General features: G+C 52.3%; 1 protein-coding gene across 3 annotated transcripts; it reads right to left on the reverse strand.

The window, feature by feature from the left end:
- Positions 1–804: 804 nt before the first annotated feature.
- Positions 805–20,527, reverse strand: FGR (FGR proto-oncogene, Src family tyrosine kinase). 3 transcript variants are annotated; one of them, XM_081145802.1, is made up of 13 exons: positions 20,349–20,527; positions 13,221–13,283; positions 12,090–12,322; positions 11,519–11,621; positions 10,817–10,915; positions 7,246–7,349; positions 6,847–6,996; positions 6,025–6,180; positions 5,748–5,927; positions 5,075–5,151; positions 4,681–4,834; positions 3,265–3,396; positions 805–3,143 (listed from the first exon to the last, which is right to left on the reverse strand). In XM_081145802.1, the coding sequence occupies exons 3-13, from the start codon at positions 12,307–12,309 to the stop codon at positions 2,935–2,937; spliced, it is 1,584 nt and encodes a 527-aa protein (XP_081001928.1). In that variant the 5' UTR covers positions 12,310–12,322; positions 13,221–13,283; positions 20,349–20,527; the 3' UTR covers positions 805–2,934. The 3 variants fall into 3 exon arrangements, with proteins under 3 accessions (XP_081001928.1, XP_081001930.1, XP_081001929.1); XM_081145804.1 differs by having other exon boundaries at positions 2,348–3,143; positions 12,090–12,319; positions 20,349–20,475; XM_081145803.1 differs by lacking the exon at positions 20,349–20,527 and adding an exon at positions 14,249–14,352 and having other exon boundaries at positions 2,348–3,143.
- Positions 20,528–21,968: the final 1,441 nt, after the last annotated feature.

Consider the following 21,968-nt stretch of genomic DNA (forward strand, 5'->3'; position numbering starts at 1 on the left):
CTGCCTCGGGAGCATCATATTAGATGATGCATGCGAAACACCCAGCATTAGTCAATTATGTGTGTCCCCCCCACCACCACCATGAACTTGGAAATAAAACTGCCCTCTGAGTCTTAAGCCAGTAAAATCCACGCATCGGGAGGAGAAGAGCCAGGTGGGGGAGTGAATGAGGCAAGAGATGGTTTTGTAAACGACTGAAGGGTTTTGTGAACAGTGGAAATCTCAATCAAGGTGACCCGCCTGTAATCTCAGGGAGGCAGGGCGAGAATGTGATTGAAATTGAGAAAACAGAGGCCTAATCAATTGCATTGTGCTCTATCTGAAGGGAACAGAAGGATGCACAGAAAAGGGGGTGCAAGGGAGAATTTATTCAGCTGCACCAGAGGGAGGGGCAGGGAACCAATAGATACAGGGATTCCAGACTCAGGAGGCTCTGGTCTCTGCTGAGCAGAGAGGGCCTAGTGAACTCCATGTGGTTCACTGTCCTGCTGGGCCTTCATTTAAACTCAGTGGCCATCCAGGTACCAGGCAGGGAGTTCCATGAGGCAGACAAAAATATTTTGGTCCCAGGAAAAGACTATAGACTAAGAGGACTGGTTTTGAAGTCCGAGGATCTGGTTCAAGCCCCTGCTCTGCCAGTTATGTCCTGTAACCTATTTACTTCACTGTGCCTCAGTTTCCCTATCAGTCAAATGAAGATACCTTTTCCTCATAGAGTTGTGTGAGGAATAAATGGTAGCGTGCACTTAGCAGGATACCTAGCATAGAGTAAATAATTTATAAAAGGTATAACAAAGAGAGCTAGCATGTATTGAGCATTTATTGCCATTTCACAGATGAGGAGACTGAGGCTTGGAGGGATTAATAACTTGCACAAAATCACACAGCTAGCAAGTGGTGGAAACCACATTCACACCAGGCAGTAAAGCTCTAGAACTGTGCTCTTATCTGCTTACATGACAGATGGAAACACTGGGACTCTGGCTTATACATCAGGCTCTTGTGAATTTAGTTGGCTAGAGAAGCCTCAGGAAGCCTTGACACCTGCAAATTTGAATGTGCAGAGCCAAGGCTCCCACTCCCGTGACCACCTCTCTAAGCAGCTACTTGGCCTCTCTCTATATTATTGATCCCATTCAGCAACCCCTAGCACAGGGTTGAACACAGGGAACTCACAATCTGTATTGGCCACCTTGTCCCCTTTCCTTTAGGTCACTCAACTTGGGTTTCCAGGGACACTTTCTATCAAAATCTAGAGGAAGAGTGATTTTCCAAACATCCACCTGGGGCAGATATGATTTCTTCCCAAAGCCCAGAGGCAGTGAAGTCTGGTAGAAAGATCATAGGCTTTAGTGTGAAACCAGGATTCAAATCCCAGCTCTGTCACATATAGCTGTGAGCCCTGAGCCTCAGTTTCCTCATCATAGAACCAGACTCAGGACTAGATTACATGGATGTAAACACATCTAGTATTCATCAGACACTTAATAAATGAATTGTTATTTCTCTCCAGCCTGACTGAACGCCTTCAGGATAGGGACTGGTCTTGTTCATGTTTGTGTTCCTGGGGTCCTGCCTAGCAAACAGCCCTGAGCAAAGTTAATGCTTAGCAATTGTTTGCCAATTGCAGCAGTGATTCCTAGCTCCCAGCCCTTTTCCCTGTCCACCTCTTAGTAAGTCAGGGGTCAACAATTTCCTGATGGGAGAGGTGAGAATCCTTATACTCTGTTCCCTGTTTCCATATAGATGCACTTCAGCTGTCAGAGTGTCTCAAAGGCAGACCTGGGGGTGGAACAATTCCTCATTACATAGGTGCATGGCAGATTATTTAGCACCTTCAACCTCTGCCCACTCAATGACAATAGGAGGCCCTAGTCATTGTCACAAATAAAAATGCCTCCAACCTCTCCAAAACCCTCTAGGGGACAGAACTGCCCTGAGTGAGATCCAATGAGCTAGACTAACTGTCAGGCCTCTCTCCTCCCTCCCATCTGTCTTCTTTTGGGGGAACTGCAGAGGGTCCACTGATCTTCCCCCACTGCCCCTATTGGGGGAGGCCTGCTGCTATGCCTGTAATGAACAGTAAATCTGTGGAAATCAAGTAAAGAATTAGCAAACCTACTGCACACAGACTGAAAGCCACATTAGTAATGAAGGTGACATTTTGGTGTCCAGCTGCTTGTCTTTTGTATCCATCTCTTAACTTGTCCTACACTCAATGGGGACGAGCATCAGGACTTTTGGGTGTCTTAAAACACCCCTTGTGTACGCTTCCCAGCAGCCAAAGCAGTCCCACTCACCTCCCACTGACCACCATCCCTCCCAAAGGAAGGAATTTTCATAGCTCAAGGATTCATATTATCATTTTTCTTATTTACAAAATCAATAAACACACACACATGATTCGGGGAAGGGAGCCCTCAGCAACCCTCTTCCTCAGTCTGGGCCTTGGACCTCAGTCCTGGACTACAGGGTACACCCAGTGGGAAAGGGATCCAGCAAAGTTTTCCCCTCCCTTTGTAACCTACAGTTACAAGAGAATTGAGTAGGAGGTGAATTCTGGGGTCCTGGACCAGGGTGGGATGACAAGGTAGGAATGCAGGGATGGGAGGTGAGGGAAAGGATATAGTTTTATAAATAACTAGATAAGGTCTGAGCATTTCTTTTTTGGGGGGAGGGGAGGAGTAGGGAGACCAGAGGCATATACGGTCCTAAATTGTAAGGAGAGAAATAGTGCCTGTGGCTACACTGGGTGAGGGATCATCTCTGAGCCTTGATTTGCCCATCTTTAAAATGAGTGGTTGCCCTCAATGGTGTCAGAGCATCCTGCTTGCTCTGACATGCTATGACCCTGGGGGCTTTGGGACCAGGGCCTGGGGGGTTGAAAAGGGCCTGGTGGGTACCCCTCAGTGAGGTGACGGGTGCCCAAACAGGCTATGCCTGATCCCCAGGCTGGTACTGGGGTTCTGAGGAGGTGAAGTAGTCCTCCAGGAAGGACTGCAGGTACTCGAACGTAGGCCTCTCCTCTGGATCCAGACGCCAGGTCTGCAACATGGCCTCATACAGGGATACTGGGCAGCCTGGGGGGCACGGCATGTGGTAGCCATGCTCCACCTGCTCCAACACTTCCCGATTATTCATGCCTGGAGGGTGGGGCTCCATCAGTCAGGGGGTCTAGCCTCTCCCAAAGCAGCAGCCAGGAGGAAGTCCTTCCCTATAACCACCCTTCCACCTCCACCTCCACCTCCACCTCCCCCAGCAAACCTGGGTAAGGGACTCGGCCCTTGCTGATGAGTTCAGTGAGTAGGATTCCAAAGGACCACACATCTGATTTGATGGTGAATCTGCCATAAAGGGCAGCCTCTGGGGCCGTCCACTTGATGGGAAACTTGGCCCCTGGAGAGATTGGAGGAGAAGGGAAAGTTAGTGAGGGGGGTCCCTGGATTAAAAGAATGGTGTCTTTAAGATGGGGGACCCTGAGTAGAGTTCTCTGGGCATAACAGAAAGGATCCAGTATTTAGCCAGCACTTATTACGTGTCTAGTATAGTGCTGGGCACTTCACAAACATTGTAATAATTCTCATAATAATAACATCTAACACTTGTACAGTAAGTCTTCACTTAATGTCGTTAGTAGGTTCTTGGAAAGTGCAACTTTAGTTGAAATGACGTATAACAAAACCAATTTCACCACAGGCCAGTAATTGATAAAAACAAGAGGTAAGTTCCTACAGCATATTTCTGGTCACAAAACATCACCAAACTTCTAAATAAACACCCAAAACACTTCTAATATTAAACAGTGAGATAAATGTGAGCTGTACATACATTTAAGAAAGATGAATAAAAACACATAAGATAATTATTTTCCAAGCTGCTTATTCCAGTTTAGGGTGGAGGGTGACCGGAGCCTCTCCCAGCAGCTCAGGGCCAAATCGGGACCCCCACCCTGAATGGGATGCCCTCCCATTGCAGGTGCACTGGCACACACTCACTCAGACAGGGGTGATGCAGACACACCCATTCACGCACACACATGGCTCTGGGATGAGGGAGGAAGCCGGAGGCCCCAGAGGAAACCCACGCAGACATGGGTAGAACGTGCAAACTCCACACAGACAGTGGCCCCCGCTGGGAATTAATTTTTTCTCTCATCAATGTTATAATGAAATGACGTTGAACAAATTGACATTATTCAAGGACCTGCTGTATCGTCTTTACTACATGTCGGGTGCTGTCTTGAGTGATTTACATGCATTAACTCATTTAAACCTCACAAAAACCCCTTGAGATATTTGCTATTATTACCCCTATTGTACAGATAAGGAAAGGGAGGCAGGCCGCAGCTTGCAGGTGGTTAGGATTTAGACCAGGCCTTTTGGCTACACACTTCATGCTAGGACACTTACTGACTTTCACGTGAGACTTATAACAGTACCTAGTGCCCGATAACTATTTACTGGCTTACTATTGTCTGAATATTTTCATTTTACAGATGAGAAAAAATAGCTCACAGAGGTTAGGTGATTTGCCCAAGGCCACATGGCTGGTAAGCAAAGCAGCTTGGAATTGAACCCAGAGTGGTCTCTCACGCTATGTCAGGATGGGAGTGTCCCGGACGGTCTGGGGTGGGGAAGGGGTGCGGGGTGCGCGGCCCCAGGGTGGGATGGGGCAGGGCACCTTGTCGGGGGTTGTACTCGTCATCCTCGATGAGCCGAGCCAGCCCAAAGTCAGCGATCTTGCACACCAGCTGCTCCCCCACCAGGATGTTGGCTGCCCTCAGGTCACGGTGGATGTAGTTCATGCGCTCCATGTAGGCCATGCCCCCAGCCACCTGGGGGCCAAGGTGTGGAGAGATGGGAACACCACAGCTATGTGACGGATCATTTGAAAAACCAACTTTGCAAATGAGGAGACTGAGGCTCAGAAACGGGCAGTGCCCTGCCTCAGCTCACACAGCTGATATAGTGGTTGGGGCTGCATGTCCACCCACTAAGTGTTTAAGGGCACAGGGATTTGTGGAAGGTTAATGGGGCGGGGTATCTTAGAAATGAAGGCTACTGTCCCAGTTTACCTGGGCTGCCATGTCCACCAACTGGGGCAGCCTCAAATCCTGGCCCTCTTGGTCTTTGAGGAACTCCAGCAAGCTACCTGGGGAGAGGAACCCAGAAAATCAGCAGAAAGGCCTTACCCCCACCCCAGCTCCAGGCCAGCCTTGTCACCCTTGGCCCCACCCCTCTCCAGAACCCATCTCCTGCTCCCAGCCCTCTCATTTAGAGCCACCCGCACTCAGGATCCCGCCAGGTACCTCAGCCCTTCACAAACCTCACCCAGGCCCACAGACACCTTGACACATCTCTTTTCTTCTCTTACTACATCCCCCGCTAGACACCCGCCACACAGACGCTGCCTCCGTCCCTACTACATCACAGATCCCGCCTTCACTCGCCCAAGCCCGCCGGCCAGCTGACCACACCCCAAGCCAGAGGCTCCTTCCCCAGACCCAGACCCAGACCCAGACCCAGACCCAGACCCAGACCCAGACCCAGACCCAGACCCAGACCCAGACCCAGACCCCGCCTGGTCTAACTTGGACCTGACCCCACTCCCAGCACTCTCTCGGTTTCTGCCCATTGTGCTTCCTCCCATCACAGATCACCACCCAAGTCCCTCCCCCCAGAGACCCTCACCTAAACCTCACCCCAAGTCCTGCCCCCCAGACTTCACTCCCTGACCCCGCTCCTCACCATGGCACATGAACTCCGTCACAATGTAGATGGGTTCCTCCGACACCACGGCGTACAGCTGCACCAGCTTGTCGTGTCGCAGCAACTTCATGACCTGCGCCTCCTCCAGGAAGGCCTTCGGGGACATGGTGCCGGGCTTCAGCGTCTTCACCGCCACCTTCGTGCTAGAGTTCCACATGCCTGCCGGGCACCAGCGGCTCATCAGGATGGGCTCCCTGCCAACCCTAGCCCTCGCTCTTGCCCTGGAACCCAGCCCTGGCCCCTGGGATCTCCGTACCCAGCCACACATCCCCGAAGCAACCGGTGCCCAGACGGCGCTCGAGCGTGATGGAACTGCGGCTGATCTCCCAAGCGTCCTTGGCCAGCCCCAGCGTTTGTGGTTTCATGGTAGTGCAGGCCGCTGTGAGCAGGTGGCACAGCCCGTCGTTCACCTCTGGGGAGCGGGGTGTTGGAGGTCACAGTCGGTCCTGAAGGACCCACATTCCTCATCCCATCTCAGCCTCCAAGATCAGTTATAAGGAACTAGGCCACAGGTGAGGTCACAGGCCAGGGCAGAAGGCAATTCAGCCCACTGAGTAGGTGAACATGTTGGTGCCCAGGGAAGAAGGTGGCACCAAGAGGGTGAGGTGATCTCTGTAAGGATTGGGGGACTTCCCGTAGAAGGTGGCTTTCAGCTGGCTTCCAAGGATAGGATGGGATTCTGACAAGTGGAAATGGAGTTGAGGATTCCACACAGAGATGTGGCCATGTGACCCTCGCTCTTCCATGGCCCTCATCCTTACCCTAATCAACTAAAGCAGAAACCTGGGCATGATTCCCACCTTCCCCTTAACCCCACAGCCCATCCTCCAAGTCAGTCCTATTCTGCCTCCTACCCAGCTTAAATATTAGGGGGCGCCACTTCGGTCTGGAACTAACAGTCTCATGCCTCAGTTTCCTCTGGAATCCTATGGAGCAGTATCCTGGGTGAGAGCCCAGATTGGATTCTAGTCGTGGCCTGCCCCTCCAGCGTTGGAGATCCCTCCTCTGGGCCTCAGTCTCAGTGGGTTGGGTCAGGGATCTGCAGCACATGTCAGTCCCAAGGGCCCGCCCCCCTCACCCATGTAGTGCTGCACCAGCTCCTGCACCGAGTCAAACTGGGCCCGCGCAGTGATGTAGTAGCCACCCGTGTCCAGCTTTCGGATCTTGTAATGTTTCACGTGATCGCCCCTGGCCTGGTCCCAATCCCGGATGGACAGAGAGTAGGCGCCTGTTGGGAAGGGTCACCTTCAGGCCTGCTTTCCCAGTCCCAGTTTGGAAGCTGGGAGAGGCACAAGACTGGGGGCTCTGAAGGTGGACAGCCACATCTCTCGAACCCAGTCCCAGCCTTAGCTCTGCCCCTCCAGGTTCCAGTCTTGGCCCTGACCCAAGCCCCACCCCACCACTCCTAGCCCCACCAACCCCTCCTAGCCCCACCCTAACAGTCCCCGTCAAGGGCCAGACCTGGCACAGGCCGCACCTTTTGTCGTCTCGCTCTCCCGAATGAGAAAGGCTCCCTGGGGGTTGCCAGAGGAGAGCAGCAGCCTCTCCGAGTCCTTCCTTCCCATCTTTCCAAAGTACCACCTGTTGGGAAAGGGCCAACAAGAGTTACGTACACACCCAGTTCAACCCCCAAGTCGACCTCCTGGGAAAAGTCACCTCAAAAGCCAAGGTTCAGTGTCCTCACCCTTGAAAGGGTGCCCACACACCTGCTTCACAGCCTGGGTATGAGGATCACAGAAAGGGGGAATTAGAATGCTTGGCACACAGTAGGTGCCCAATAACGGTTAGGCTTCTCCTCTCCACTCTCTGGGTTTCTCTCTCTCTCTCTTTTTTTTTAATATATCTTTATTGATTTCAGAGAGAGGAAGGGAGAGGGAGAGAGATAGATAGAAACATCAATGATGAGAGTCATTGATCACCGCCTCCTCTGTGCCCCAGCTGGGGATGGAGCCCGCAGCTCGGGCATGTCCCTGACTGGGAATTGAACCACGATTTCCTGGATCCTAGGTCAATGCTCAGTTGCTGAGCCATGCCCGGCCAGGCTCTAGGTTTCTCTTGAATTAAAATTGCTAGAACCCAAGTGACTAATGACCTCATCAGGGCACCACCAGTCCATTAGTCCATCTCATTACTGCTCCTCCATAAGTTCATTTTACAGATGAGGAACTTGAGGCTGGGAGAAGAGAAGTGACCTGCTTGCAAGGCCTGCGATAAGCTGTATTTGAAATCCTTTGCAGCCCACCCTAGTTCTTTTCACACTGTCCCAGGCAATCACTCAGATCCCTCTCCCCACACCCACTGGCAATCCCTTTCCTCCTCTGGCTTCCAGATCACTACTCTTTCCTGCTGCTCTTCCCCACTTTCTGACTGCTCCTTCCTGGCTCCGACTGCTGCTTTTCCTCCACTCTCTTAAATATGGATATTGTTCTAAGTCTCAACTTCAACTTCAGGCCTTGAGCATTCCTGCTCTCTCTTGGATATTCTTTTTTTTTTAAAAAAAAAAAAAATACATCTTTATTGATTTCAGAGAGAGGAAAGGAGAGGGAGAGAGACAGATAGAAACATCAATGATGAGAGTCATTGATCGGCTGCAGCCCACAACCCGGGCATGTTCCCTGACCGGGAATCGAACCCCTATCGCCTGGATCCTAGGTGGACGCTCAACAGCTGAGCCACGCCCAGCTGGGCTCTCTTGGATATTCTTCTGAGACTGAATTGTACCCTCAAACCAACTGTGAAAGTACACTGGAGAGATAAAGTGACCACAGGTGCCATAGAAGAATCAGATGTCATTAGATCACCAAATTGGCCCATGACCACCTTGGGCTCAATTAAAAGGAGCATAGTTTTCAAATCAGGGGAGGTGGCAGTCATAGTGAACTCTGAAATTGTCATCCCACACCTGGGTACTAGGTACATTTTGGGGAACAAGGGAAGGCATTGGCAAATGGAGTGTCCAGGCAGGATGAGGAAGGAGGAACTGTTGAAGGACTGTGTCAACAGGACACATTTCCAAGTTTTTTCAAAGCCCTGCCCCCACTGACACCCATGACATTAGCTACTTCCTTAATAATTAATATTATAATAACAGCACTTATTTTGTGTCAGGCTCTGCTTTAATACATACATGTATTTATTTAATTCTTATAACAAGGCTGTGAGGTAAGTACTATTATTACCTCCCATTAGACAGATGAGGAAATTGAGATATCTTATGGTTAAGCAACTTGCCCCAAACCACAGGCTCTTAAGCTGCGATGCCAGAATAGGAACCCAAGCAGTCTGCTCTAGGGCCTGCACTCTTAACCACTACACTATTCTTAACAGCGACACTGCACTGAGTGCCTCTCAGGGTCTCATGACACTGCCCCCAAGATGTGGACACAGCATGAACCCCACAAATCTCTCATCTTCTGCATCATCTCCTCTCCTTCATGCCTCCTACAACCCTCCACAGATGAAGTCCTCACCCCATTTGAGCTCTGAACCCTGTCCACTCGCCTCTGCTCAGAAACACTTCCCCCACCAACCAGCCCCAACTACAGCTTCTCCAGCCCCCCAACCTCTACATATGCCTACATTTCTTCCTTCCCCAAAGGAAGCTGTTTTAAGCCCCACCTTGCCATCAACATTGTTAGATCTCACCTCTTCCCTTCACTTGAAGAAGCGCTTCACACTTGGGTCTCTGCTTCCTCACCTCCATCTCCCTCCCAGGCTCTGCTGTCTGGCCTCCCACCCTCTTCACTCAGATCTCTCACAAAGGTCACCCCCGTTGCCAAATCCAGTGGAAGCCTCTGATACTCATCTCTCTTGTTTCCTCAAACCAGCCCTCCGCCCTCTTGGCTGCTCGGAGGTGGCTTGGTTTGCCAGCGACCTCCCTTCTCTTTCAAGGGCAGCTGTCTTCAAAGTTGGGTCCTAGGGCCAATCTCTCTCACATTCCTCCCTCTTTCTTCACCCCCCAGACAGCTTTAATTATCGTCTCCACGATGAAGAGTCCCAAGTTTCCACCCCAGCCCAGGTGTGCCAGAGGCAACATCCACAACAAACTAAGAGCCTTGGTGCCAATTAGAAGAAGATGCCCCTCCTCTGAGCTCATTCAGGGGATGGCTTGGCACGGCCTGGACACCTCTCATGCAAAATACAACCGAATCTACTTGCTGGTGGGCTCCTCTGCCTGGGTGCTCCTATCCATGAAACTGAACCCAACAAGTCCCCTCTAGAAACTGACCTGCCCCTATGTTCCCCACTTTAGCAAATGGTATCATCACCCACCCAGTTCCTCAAGAAGACTTCGGGCCACCCTGGATTCCTCCCACTCACTATACCCCAGTGGCAAATCAGTCAAGTCCTGCTAACTCTCACTCTGAAGTCTCTCCAATCTTTCCTTTCCCCATATATATATGTATATGTGAGGATAAAAAAAAAAGTATGAGCCTCAGTTTCCTCATCTATAAAATGGGGATGACAGTAATATCAATAGTGTTATTGTGAGAAGTAAATGAATCAAGGTAGGTAATGTACCTGTAGTAGTATCTCAGGTACTCAGGTACAGTAGTGTATAAAGGTACTCTGTGAATAATTCCCTGCCTCCTTAATAGAGTTAATTCTAAGTAATATCCCTTGCATTTGTTTAGCATTTTACAATTTTTTAAAGCCCATGTGCTGTTGTTATCACTGAGAGACAATATGTATAATGCTTAGCAAATGCAGCCAGACGATCTGGGTTCAAACACCAGCTCCACCTACTTACTAGCTATGTGAACTTGTGCAGGGTATTTAATTTCTCTGCACCTTAGTTTCCTCATTTGTAAAACAATATTAGTTCCTAACTCCATTAATACACAGAAAGCACTCTGAATAGTGCCCAGAACATAGTAGATACTAGGTAAGTATCATCTGCTATTATTATCTTCTTTTATTCTCACAGTGACCTTACAGAATTATAGATAAGGAGATGGAGTGGAGCTGTGACTTGCCCAAGAGGTGACTTTGGGTGTGGACTCCAGAATACTGTTCATAGGGCTGGTCTCCCCTCAACCCCTACTCACTCTTCAGCCTGGATGGAGTCCACAGGGGCCACATAATTGCTGGGGATGTAGCCAGTTTGTCCGGAGCTGAGTGACCGAGCCTCCCACCAGTCACCTTCACTGCAGGCACAGAACAGGGGGTGTCAGCATCAACTTAGCCCCTGGGGCACCTTAGAGCCAGGCAGGGCCACACAAAAGATCAGGTGGAGACTGATCCTGCTAACCCCTTGCCTTGGACACCCCCTCCCCCCCAGAGCTTTTATCTGTTCTGACCCCAGCCACTACAGCTGTCCCAGAAGACTCCTCAACATGGCTTATGAAGCCCTGCAGATATGCTCCCATACACCTCTCCAGCCTCTGCTCTCTCTGTTCACCGCATACTGTATGACCCACCTACACTGAACCACTTGGTAGTTTCCAGGAGTCATCAGTTAGTTTCATTCTCTCTGGCTTTCTCTTCCTCTTTTCTCACCTCTTCCTTCAACGTCTATTCATTTCACTAGTCTCAGCTTAGAAATCACCTCCTCCAGGACGCCTGCCCTGATCACCACCAACCTGGAGATCACGTTTGGTGCTCTTTCCATGCTCACAGTTCCTTACATAGTAGTAATTACCCAGGATTGTTATTGTCATTTATCTGTCTCCAACTAGGCTGGAGTTTTCTGAGGAGAGGGACCAGGTAGAATTCTGCTTCGGGTCCTACTCCCAATCCAGGTCACTTACTTGCTGTTCAGGATGTGGAACTTCTCACCCTTCGTGAAGGTGAGGTCATCTTCTGTCCGGGCCTCATAGTCATACAGGGCGATGAACAGGGTCACCCCAGTTCCTGCAGAGTCAAGGCTACTCAGCAGAGTAGGGCACCAGCTGTACTCCTAGAGTTCTGTCCCTCAGCCGGGCACTGTGCCTTCCCACTGCTGTGCCCTGCTTCCCTAGGCCTCTGGAATCCCATGGATTTCCAACTCGGGCTTCACAGCTTGGCCCCTCTTGGATTCAGGACACACATTAACACTCATCCCTGCCAACTTGGGGAGTAGCCGGGTCACCAATTCCTCCTCTTCCTGGTCAAGAAGACTTCCCTTTTGCAGCTGCCACAGGGGTCCCTCTCTGAGACAGGGACAGAGCTGTTTCCCCCGCAGACTGGGGTTTCTGAGGCTAGGGCTGTGTGTATTCCCTCAGGGCGCACGAGGAAAGCAGGGCTGTGTTTCCCATGCCATACTGGAGGCGCCTAAGGACAAGTCCGTATCTTCCCTTCTCCCAGGGTCCAGGTAGTGCCTGCCTCCAGCCTACAACTCACCTGAGATGCCCGTGATGGTGCCCCCATCGAGGAAGGCGGGGCTGGTGGGCTGAGGGGAGAAGTTGTTATAGTTGGGGATATGGGCAAAGGAGGACACAGGCCGGGCCTGAGTAGGGTCAGGGCCATAGCGGTCTGCAGCCCCGTAGCTCCTGAAGTCCCCTTCCAGGCCAACATCCTCCTTGGGCCCCGGCTCCGACTTCTTGCAGAACACACAGCCCATTCCAGGTGCCCTGCTAAAAAATGGGGGTACGCCTCACTCGGGGGCCCCTGCCAGGTATGCCCCACTATGCACATGTGCATGCATGCGTGTGCGCACCTGCATACACACATACACACCACCAGGTCCAGCTGCCTAGCCGATGACTCTGTCACAAGCATGCAGCTTTCCCTCTCAGGTCTGGAGTAGGGGCTCCTCCCTAGTGAGGGATAAAGGTAGGCAGGGCTACCACTGATCTACCTACCAGCTGCCTTAGTGTGCTTGGAGAGAGTGTGTGTATCCTCAGTGGGGCTGGTGTTCTGCTTCCAAATGTTGCTGTGCTCATTTATATATTTTTGCCTCCTATTGCTTCAATATTTGGTATTTCTATGACTCCTTCAGAGTGCTCATGTGTGCCTTTTGTGTGTCTCTAAGTATTTGTGAGTTTGTTGGTGTGTGTGTATGTGCAGCCTTTTGTGAATGTCTGTGTATGTAAGTGCATGTACATATCTTTGTATGTGATGGCTCTGTGTGTGCTTGTGTCTTATGAGTGTGTACCTATGCACACGTACTTCTGTGGAAGTACATGTGAATGTCTGTGCATATGCGTGTGTGTCTCTGTGTATGTGCATGTTATGCACGGATGTGTGTGTGAGTGTGTGTGAGGGCTGTGTGCCCGCACCTGGAGATCCCCTGCAGAGCGGGATCAAGGCCATTTCCTGTCTCAGGTCCAGCCTCTGGCCTCTCAAGCTGCCTCATTCTGGCTCCCCCATCTGTTACCTAGCAACAGGGCCCTTGCAGGAGGAGGGGGCTGTGAGGAGTTGTGGGGCCCAGGAAGGCCACCCCAACCCGAGTTCCCAACCCTCAAAGCGGATGACTCTTGGTGAAGTGTCCCTGAGTATGAGAAGCCCTCAGTCCCCACTCTCCTTACTCACCCCTCAGGCCCCTACTCCTGGGTCAGTGGGGCTGCAGCATGGTCCTTGGGAGGGGCCAGAGACCTGAGGGTAAGACAGAGGACATGGAAGGGGAAGGTTCTGCTAATGTTTTTGCAAGTCAGCTGCTAGCTCCTGCCCTCTTCAGGAAGCCAGAAGGCCTGGGCTCTGCCCCAGCATGACTTTTGCCTTCATTTTCTTTCTCACCACCCCTGGCACACTTACACATCCACCCTCACACAGGACACACCACCCACACCACCACATACAGTAACACACACACCAGCAACAGTCACATGCCAACACTTACAGCATACACTTGCATGAGTGTGCTAAACACCACTACACACCAACACAAACTAGCTCTCCCACAAGCCCAAACTGATGCATAACGGCATGGACACACAGGCTGCCTCTCAAGTAACAGACTCGGACACTCATATTTTAGTGTTAGATCCATTTCTCTAACTGGATTCCTATCAAGTCATGCTCAGCTCATTCTTGGGCTGCCAGTCCCTATCTCCTAAAAACACTGTCTCCTTCCTTTGGAAGCTGCCTCTGCTCCCAGCCTGGGCCGGGTAAACCCCAGCAACCCATGGCTACATCTGGTGGCAGAGTAAAGGCAGACACCTACCTCTAGAGCTTGCTCTTATCCCCATATTAGGGAAAGGCCCAGGTCAGAAGTCAGGGCCATCAAGATCCCTTGAGGAGCCCACCAATGAGCCTAGCCTTTCCTGGTAACTGTGTCCCCTGAGCAACAGGCTAGCAGGTCATTGAGCAAGGGTTCCCCCTGCCCTGCCAGAAACTCTGGCATTGCAACACTCAGAGAGGAACTGCTGCGGGGAGAGCTTGGTTTCCTAAGATGTGAGAGGAATGGAGAGATGCAGGGTGGGGCTGACCCAGTGAACACTGATTTCCCCAGAGGGGCCTGAGGGCCCTGCCTTGCCTTTCTTGACCCCTAAATCCAGTTGCCCTTATGGATATCTTCCTCTTCTCTCTGGGTCCTGCCCCTCCCACCAAGCACCACTCACCTCTTTCCAGGAAGCCTTCCTGGATCCACCAGGTCCAGCTGCTTAGCCAATGACTCTGTCACATCAGTGCCCTGATCTCCACCCTAGCCCTACCAGCCCCTCTCACCCTTCACTGTAACTGTTCTCCTGTAGAAGGGGGGGGCTGACACCTATGTGGTGAACTGTGAGGCGGGCTGTGGCGAGAAACCTAAAATAGCCCGTTCACCAAGCCATTTCAGAGATCTTCACCTCAGGACCCCCTGTCTTGGGCAAAACCACTGTGTCTGCAAGGCTCCAGGATGTTGCAGGGCTGGTTAGGACCAGGGAGAGATGGAGGTGGGAGTGGCATACAGGGTTTTCAGGCACTGCGGGGACAGATGGAGGTAAGATGGAAAGGGTTACAGGCTGAGAATGAAGGTCTTCGCACAGGAAGACACGTGCACATCTTAAGTGGCACACAAGCCCTATACCCAGAATCACACAGCCCTCCTGACACATTTTCAGTCACACACATTACCTCAGCTACACACGGCACCTCACCCAGAGACTCAGCTCCTCTATACAGACTCACAGGCACAGACACACACAGACACACATTCACAGATACATATATCTTCAAGGCTACCACACCCCCACATACACAAATCTCCAGCCCTCACCCATCTACACACACACACACACACACCCTCTCCACAACAGCATATACAGAATTTATAGCACTTACTGTGTGCCACCACTTCATTAAACACTTTACATATATGACCTCATTTTATTCTCATAACACCCCTATGAGGTAAGTATTATTATTATGGATAAGGCAACTGAGGCACAGAGGTTTAGAAACTTGCCCAAAGTCGCACAGTTGATATATCCTGGCATTTGACCCCAGAACAAGAGCCACTTCTTTCCAGTGCCTGGTCACAGACATGGGCAATTGCAGCCATTCCTACAAGCGTGCACAGATGGAGCCTGCGAAGGGACGCAGCCCGCCTGGGTGGTGGACCCACACAGAACTCCCCCCATAAAAGACACACTTACACAACCTCTCGGGCCCACACATAGAGACAATGTTGCCACTTCGGTACATATTACCACAATGATTTTTGTTGTTGTTGTTGTTTTTTAATTCTCACCTGAGGGTATTTTTCCCATTGCTTTTCAGAGAGAGTGGAAGGGAGAGAGAAACATTGATGTAACGGAGACACATCGATTAAGGTTGCCTCCTGCATGTGCCCCCAACATGGGCCGTGGATAAAGCCTGCAACTGAGGTACGTGCCCTTGGCTGGGACAGGACCTGGGACCCTTCTGTCACCAGGCCGATGCTCTAACCACTGAACCAAACTGGCCAGGGAACCACAATGTGTTTAAATCAGCCTAAGGGGAGTCCCAAATTCTGCACGTCTGGAATGGGGTGGGGTTCAGAAACTGTCAGCCATTGAAAAGGAGGCAGAGGGCTCTGTGGGCTGAGCACAAGCCAAGGCAGGTCCGACACCATGGGCAGCAGGCAACAGAGTCAGTTCTCAGGGCTTTGCACTCTAGGACTGATGGGGATCAAAGCCCAGGGCTAGGCTTGGCCCTCTGAGCGCTGGTAGTGTGTTGAGGAGGTTGGGGGAGGTGGGGTGAGGGTGTGGGGCACAGGGTGCGGAATCTGCATGGCCCAAGGCACTGAGGATGCCACATTGAATGTGACCACGCTCATATAGTTTTCTCAGAGGGAAGAGATAGAAAAAGAAAAGGCAGGCAGGAAGACATAAATGCAGACAGAGACACAAAGGGAATCCCAGAGTGATGTGCTGGTATACTGACTCTTAAAAAAAAAAAAAAAAAGCCCTGATTTGTAGCATTTGCTGATTTCCATGGTGTAAATATTCCCTCCATGGCTGATTTCAGGTTACCTAAGTGACTTCCTGAATGCTGGGCTGGAGATTTGCAAAATCAGCTCCCCAGAGCCAGCAGTAGCTGGCTCCAAAGCTTCACTGCCAGAAAGAAACAAAGAGAAAGAGAGACAGAAATGAAAAGTAGAGAGACAGAGACAGGAAAAGAAAAAGGCAGAGATGAAGAGAAAGAGTCAGAAATAGAACTAAAGGAAAAAAAGAAAAGAGAAAGGGATCTTTGGAAATAATTCGACTTCCTAGAAGTCTGGGAGGCAATAACTATTAATTTAAAAATGTTAATTTACTGAACACCTCTTCAGTGCCTGGTGTTGACCCAAGCAATTTCCATGCACGATCTCACTTAGTGACTTTATGAAGTGGGTTTCACTATTACCCCTATTTTACAGATAGGGACTTGACTCTGTTCATAAATATGGCTTTTGAACATCTGGTTGGCAGGATTCAGCTACCAGAGGTTCATCTGGGTGAAAATCAGGTAGTGGATGTCAGAGCTGAGGTCCGACCACGGTGCTCCCTCCAGCCTTCAACATTTCCTCTGTGTGGCCCTACTCAACTCTGAAACCTTGGATTAATGACATAAGCCCTCTGAACCTCAATATTTGCACCTGTACCTTCTGTGCTGTTGTTGGGAAGGCTTGAAGAGATGTGGCTCTTGCTTAGTGTGCAGTAGCTAAGCGAGGCTGAGAACTACAAGTATCGAAGTTAGAATGGCCCCCAGGGACATTAATCAGTCCACCCCCAACCCCCGTCTTGTGTGTAGGGAGGAAGTGACTTGCTGAAGGTCAAACAGTCGGATGGGGGATTCAAAGCCAGGACTATTAATTCAGGTCCAGAGTTCTGTTCCTGTAACTATGACTGTGTTCTCCAAAGACTGAGCAGGGGAACATCATATTTCCTACCCAGCTCCTGGCCAACTAAACACACCACCACTCCCTGCCGTATCATATGGCAGCTGGCCACCCAGCCAGGAGCCTGCCTCCCTCCCACCCCTACTCCTGGACATAGGAGCCCGAGGCCTACACATCCTTTCTTGAGGACCACACTTCCCAAAGCCATGTCAGGTCTTTGATATATACCCACGGTGTCCTGTTTCCCCCACTAACCCCTGCCAAGTATCTGTAGCATCTGGAGACAAGTTTAGGGGCAAATTCTACCGGCCTAACAACTAGCTTGAGACATTTGGCAAGTCAGTTCACCTTCCCAAGCTGCAGTTTCTTTGCCTAGAAAACAGGAATAAAAATTGCTACCTCATGAGGTTGCTTCTGAACATCAAATGCCGTCAAGCCCCTGAAAACACCTCCAAGTCTGAGGGAGGAGGAGTGGCAGGGCTGAGAAGAAAGAGAAGTTCCCAGGGTGAGGTGGGAGGGCTGGGCTGGCACAGCTGCCTGGGGAATTTCACCAAAAGGGAACTGGGTGCCTTTGGGCAGTGGTAGGAAACCACCATCCTGCAAGAGTTCCGGCTTCTCCTCAAGGCTCTGGGCTATCCAGGGGCGGGTCAGGGCTGGAGAAGCAGGGGGCAAGCCTCAGCTCCACAGCAGCCCATCTGTCACACAGTCACCAAGACCTGACCCCCCTGACTGAAGGCTTCCACCCCTCACCGAACTTTGGTGCCCTTAGTGAGCCCTGATCTCCTTCACTGAGACCCCCACTTCTCACTGAACCTCCAACCATCTCACACCAGCTTTTCTTGAGGCCTTACCATCTTCCACCCCTGAACACAGGGGCAGAGAAGACAAACCTCAATCTGAGGCTCCTAACCTGGTGTGGGGGTACAGTGGGAGAAGGGTGGGGCAGGGGAGAGGGAAGGGACCTATCTTTGCCATACTAGCTTTACCCTCCATATGGTTCTGAGGTGTCAGCTGAATTTTTCCCACTTCTTGTGGGTAAAAGTGTTTTTTCATCTGTTGCTAAAAACACACCCATCAGCGTCTAAAGCAGGAGTCTTCAGGGACTCCAGATTCTTGGGAGATGTTGAGGCATGGGTGACTCGGGGGAAGCTGAAGAATTACGAATCTACATTCGACACTCCGCCAGACACGAAGCCCCCTCACCAGGTCCCACCTTAGGCCAGCCAGAAGGGCCCTGGCTCCCCCTTCCCTGGTTCTGGAGCCCCCCTACTCAACGTCTCTCGGTCTGGCCGCTTCCTTTGCCACATCAGCCCCAGGTGGCTGCAGAGAACACCCAAATACTCACACATCGGCCTACATGCCGATGATCATTCACTCAAAGCCCAAGCCCTGCTCACAGTCACTCTCACAGGGGACCAGGGACCAGCCATGAAGCCCATGAAGCCCAAGCCTTCATGCACCTCTCCCCCTTCACAATTTCCAGAGGGCTGCCTGGGATTTGGTAGGGATGAGAGGAGAACTCAGCCCTCAGCCCTGGCTACTTCTTTCACCACATCAGGGACAAGATGCCCTGGACTCTGGGTCCCTAGTGCTGGCCCTGTCAGTCATTGACTCCCAAACCTTCATCTTCTAGTCTGTGACGTGGGAACAGAGCCCTGCTCTCCCTCCACCAAAACAGATGGAAGGAGGCCAAAGGACTCAGGATCACAGGGTGTGGCACCATGGGCATTGGGGACAGATCGCAAACTGGTTGACTTTCCTAGTATGGGCCCTCAACAGATCACATTTATTTATTTATTTATTTATTTATTAGATGTCAACTGTGCTGGTCCCTGGAGGCCCTGTCGGGTTTTCTGTCGGGCCCTTCATGCTTTTGAGAAGGTGAAGGGGAGGATCCCCAGGTCAGGGATAAATAGCTCTTAACCCCTCCAGGACACTCAGCAAAAACTGCTTTCTGCACCTGATTCTCAGGACTGGGGATGGGATGGGAGATGGGGGCTGCGTAGGGGCAGAAACGACTTCCCCCCATAATTCAAATGAGGGAAATGAGGCCTGGAGAAGCCCCATAACTAACTTAAAGTCACACAGCAACCAAGGGCCCAGTCTGGTCAAGTCCCAGAAACCGCAGATCGCCCACCCCAGGACCCGCGAACACGGAACACCATGGTCTTACTCCTCAACCCCGCAGCCCTCCCCGGACTCAAGCCCCGAGGCGGGAGCGAAGCCCTGGCCCGTCTTCCGTGCATCCAAAGGTGGCGGTCGGATTCCGGGTCAGGGCACACACCCGGGCTGCAGTTTCAATGCCCGGGGCCAGTGGGGGGGGGGGGGGGTAACCATTAGGCGTTTCTTTCTCTATCCTCTGTCCTCTGCCCTCTATCTCGCTGCCTCTCCTTTTCTCTCTAAAATCAATGGGGGAAAAACAAAAACAAAAAACAAGACAAAATGGGAGCGAAGCGGGACCGAAGTGGGCTGCGGGGGTACCGAGCGCGGCAGCCAAGCGCGGGCTCAGCGTCTCCACCCTCCTGTTGCCATGGAGACAGCCCCTCCCCGCAATCGCGGTCAAAGGCAGGATTTCCGTCGGGGCGGCCAGAAATTCCCGGATCCCGCGGAGAACGCGGACCGAGACCGCCGCGGCGGGCAGGCGCGGCACCGACAGGCCCTGCCTGCCGAGGGCGGGGACTTCCCCAGGAAGCCGCGCCCACCCCTCCAGCCTGGAAGGTGTCCGCTCGCATTCCGGACCCGCCCACCGTGTGGGGGAGGCGGCCCCGGGCTGGAGTCGCGCAGCCTCCGCGCCGCTCGCGGCTGCCGGCTTCGCCCCCGACTTCGGCCGATTCCAGATAAGGGGACTTAATGGGCCCCCGGAACTGCACCCCGCATTCCGCAGCCTCCAGAAGTGGTTCTCCTCGACCCCCTTCCCGCAAACTCCCTCACCTGATCCTCCCAGACCCCCCACCTGGTTCCCCTCACTCAGACCCCGCAGCTTCTCCCCAAACCCTCGCTTTCAAGGTCCCCTCAGTTGCTCCCCCAGCCCCTTTCGGAGGTCTGCTTAGTCCCTCTCCCCCGAGTCAACCCCCGTCCCAAATTCTATCAGTCTCCCTCTACAGGTTCCCTCCGTTTTCCCACCAGACCTTTTTAGGGGACCTGCGTTCCCCATATTCCCCCAGCCCCCTCCCCACATCTTATCAGTCTTACTCTCCAGGTATCCTCAGTTTTCCTCCTTAGGTCCTTTTCGGGGTGCGGGCCCCCTGGCCCTAAACTCCTGGCTCTCAATTAACTCAGCTGCCTCCCCTAAATTCAGACTCACCCCTCCCCGCCCCCCCCGCCCCGGCGGGAGGGGCTCCGCGCTGCCCCTCCAGCCCCACCTGACGGCCGCCTACCTGGTCCCTGCGGAGGTCGTTTGTGACGGACCCCAGGGTGAGTCGGTGGGTTTCCCAGCAGCCACGAGTGCCTACGTGGGGTGAAGGGAGATGACTGGGGTGCTGCCCGCCTCTGACCGCCGCCCCCTCTGGGCTGGAAGGAGGAAGCCGTCTCGGACTTCTCTTATTGCAGCCGCAGCGGCGCGACGGCAGTGGCGGCGGGGAGAACTCACAGTCACGCCCCAGCCCCAGGCCAGCTGCCTGCAGCAGGGAGGGGCCCTCAAATCCCAGGCCCGCCCGCCCCCACTTCCCGCCTACCCTGACTTACCGGGGGTCGGCTGTCCCAGCGCTGTCCCTGCACCCCAGCTCCTCTCCGCAGACCTGAACCTCCAGCATCGCCTTCCCAAGGGCTCCTTCCAAAGGGGCAGGTTCCTCCCTCCCAGAAGCACCTGCTCTTTTAGAATCATTGCCTACGAGGTTAAAAGGGGCTTTTCTCTGTCACTGAAGCTCCCTCTCCACCACCCACCACCCCGCCACGAAAGGTTAACAGTGGTGTGCCGGGCAGGCTAAATCGCCTTAGCTGGGTGAATAAAGAAAAATTAAATTTATTAAAAGAGGTTAGGGACATCCAAATGGAAGGGCTACACACCACTGACCCAAAGGATATTGGGTCCATGATGGCAGCAAAAACATACTTGGGACAGTGAAACAAGGAAGAACATAGAAGAAGCAACAGGAGAACCTAGGCCAGGCTGCTCTGGCTCACTGAGAAGTCAGAGAGAGAGAAGGGGGCCTTGGAGACAGGTTCATGGGGTGAGTCCTGGAGGAGCTGCTGCTGCCCATTGGGTCTTCTTGGAGGATGGAGATGGCACTGGCATGTGCCCCTAATGGGGGACGGGGGCTGGGTCCTTTGTCCTAAGCATATTTATCTCTTTCATGCAGGCAGGAATCTTAGGAGAGGTCTCGGAGAGTCTCAATAGAATATTCATCAGCTTTCCAGGTGTGCTCTTTCAGAGTTGTGGTCTCCACTGATTAGTCGGTGCCAGGGCAGGGGGTCATTAGTCAATGAATCTGGTCCTGAGTCACCCACAGCAACACTTGTCTGGTTTCATGCTTATCTGAGCCTGGAGCTGAAATACTACAGAGGCCTAGATGTTATCATTAGGGAGAATCCCTCAGGGGCTCTAAACCGCATGACCATCGATATGCTAGGGGAGGATAGGTTACCCTGGGGACAAGGTTGTTGTTTTCCCAGTTTCACCCCTTGCTAGGCATCTGTGCCTCCCTGTTGAGTCTCTCTGTACCTGGGTGTCTGTACCTGGGTTTCTGTACCTGGCCCATCTAACACCCCTAATTCCTTTTGCAGCTGGGAAAACTGAGGACCAGATACGACAGGCCTTACCCAAATTCTCACAGTCAGTTGACCTCAGGCTGCTGTCACAAGAGCCACTGCAGTTCCAGGCACCAAGTCTTGCCATCCTCCTCAGGAGGCCTTCCCTGATTGAACACTCAGCACCTTCTGCCTGGTGACCACTGATTCTCAGGGTGTGGGGTGTGGAATATGTTTTCCTAAAGGGCAAGGACTGGGTCTGGCTCTTGCCAGTGTTCCAGTCTGTGCAGTGTCTGGCACAGAGTCTCAGG

This window comes from Miniopterus schreibersii (genome assembly GCF_964146895.1).
Source record: "Miniopterus schreibersii genome assembly, chromosome: 8".
NCBI classification, from domain to species: domain Eukaryota; kingdom Metazoa; phylum Chordata; class Mammalia; order Chiroptera; family Miniopteridae; genus Miniopterus; species Miniopterus schreibersii.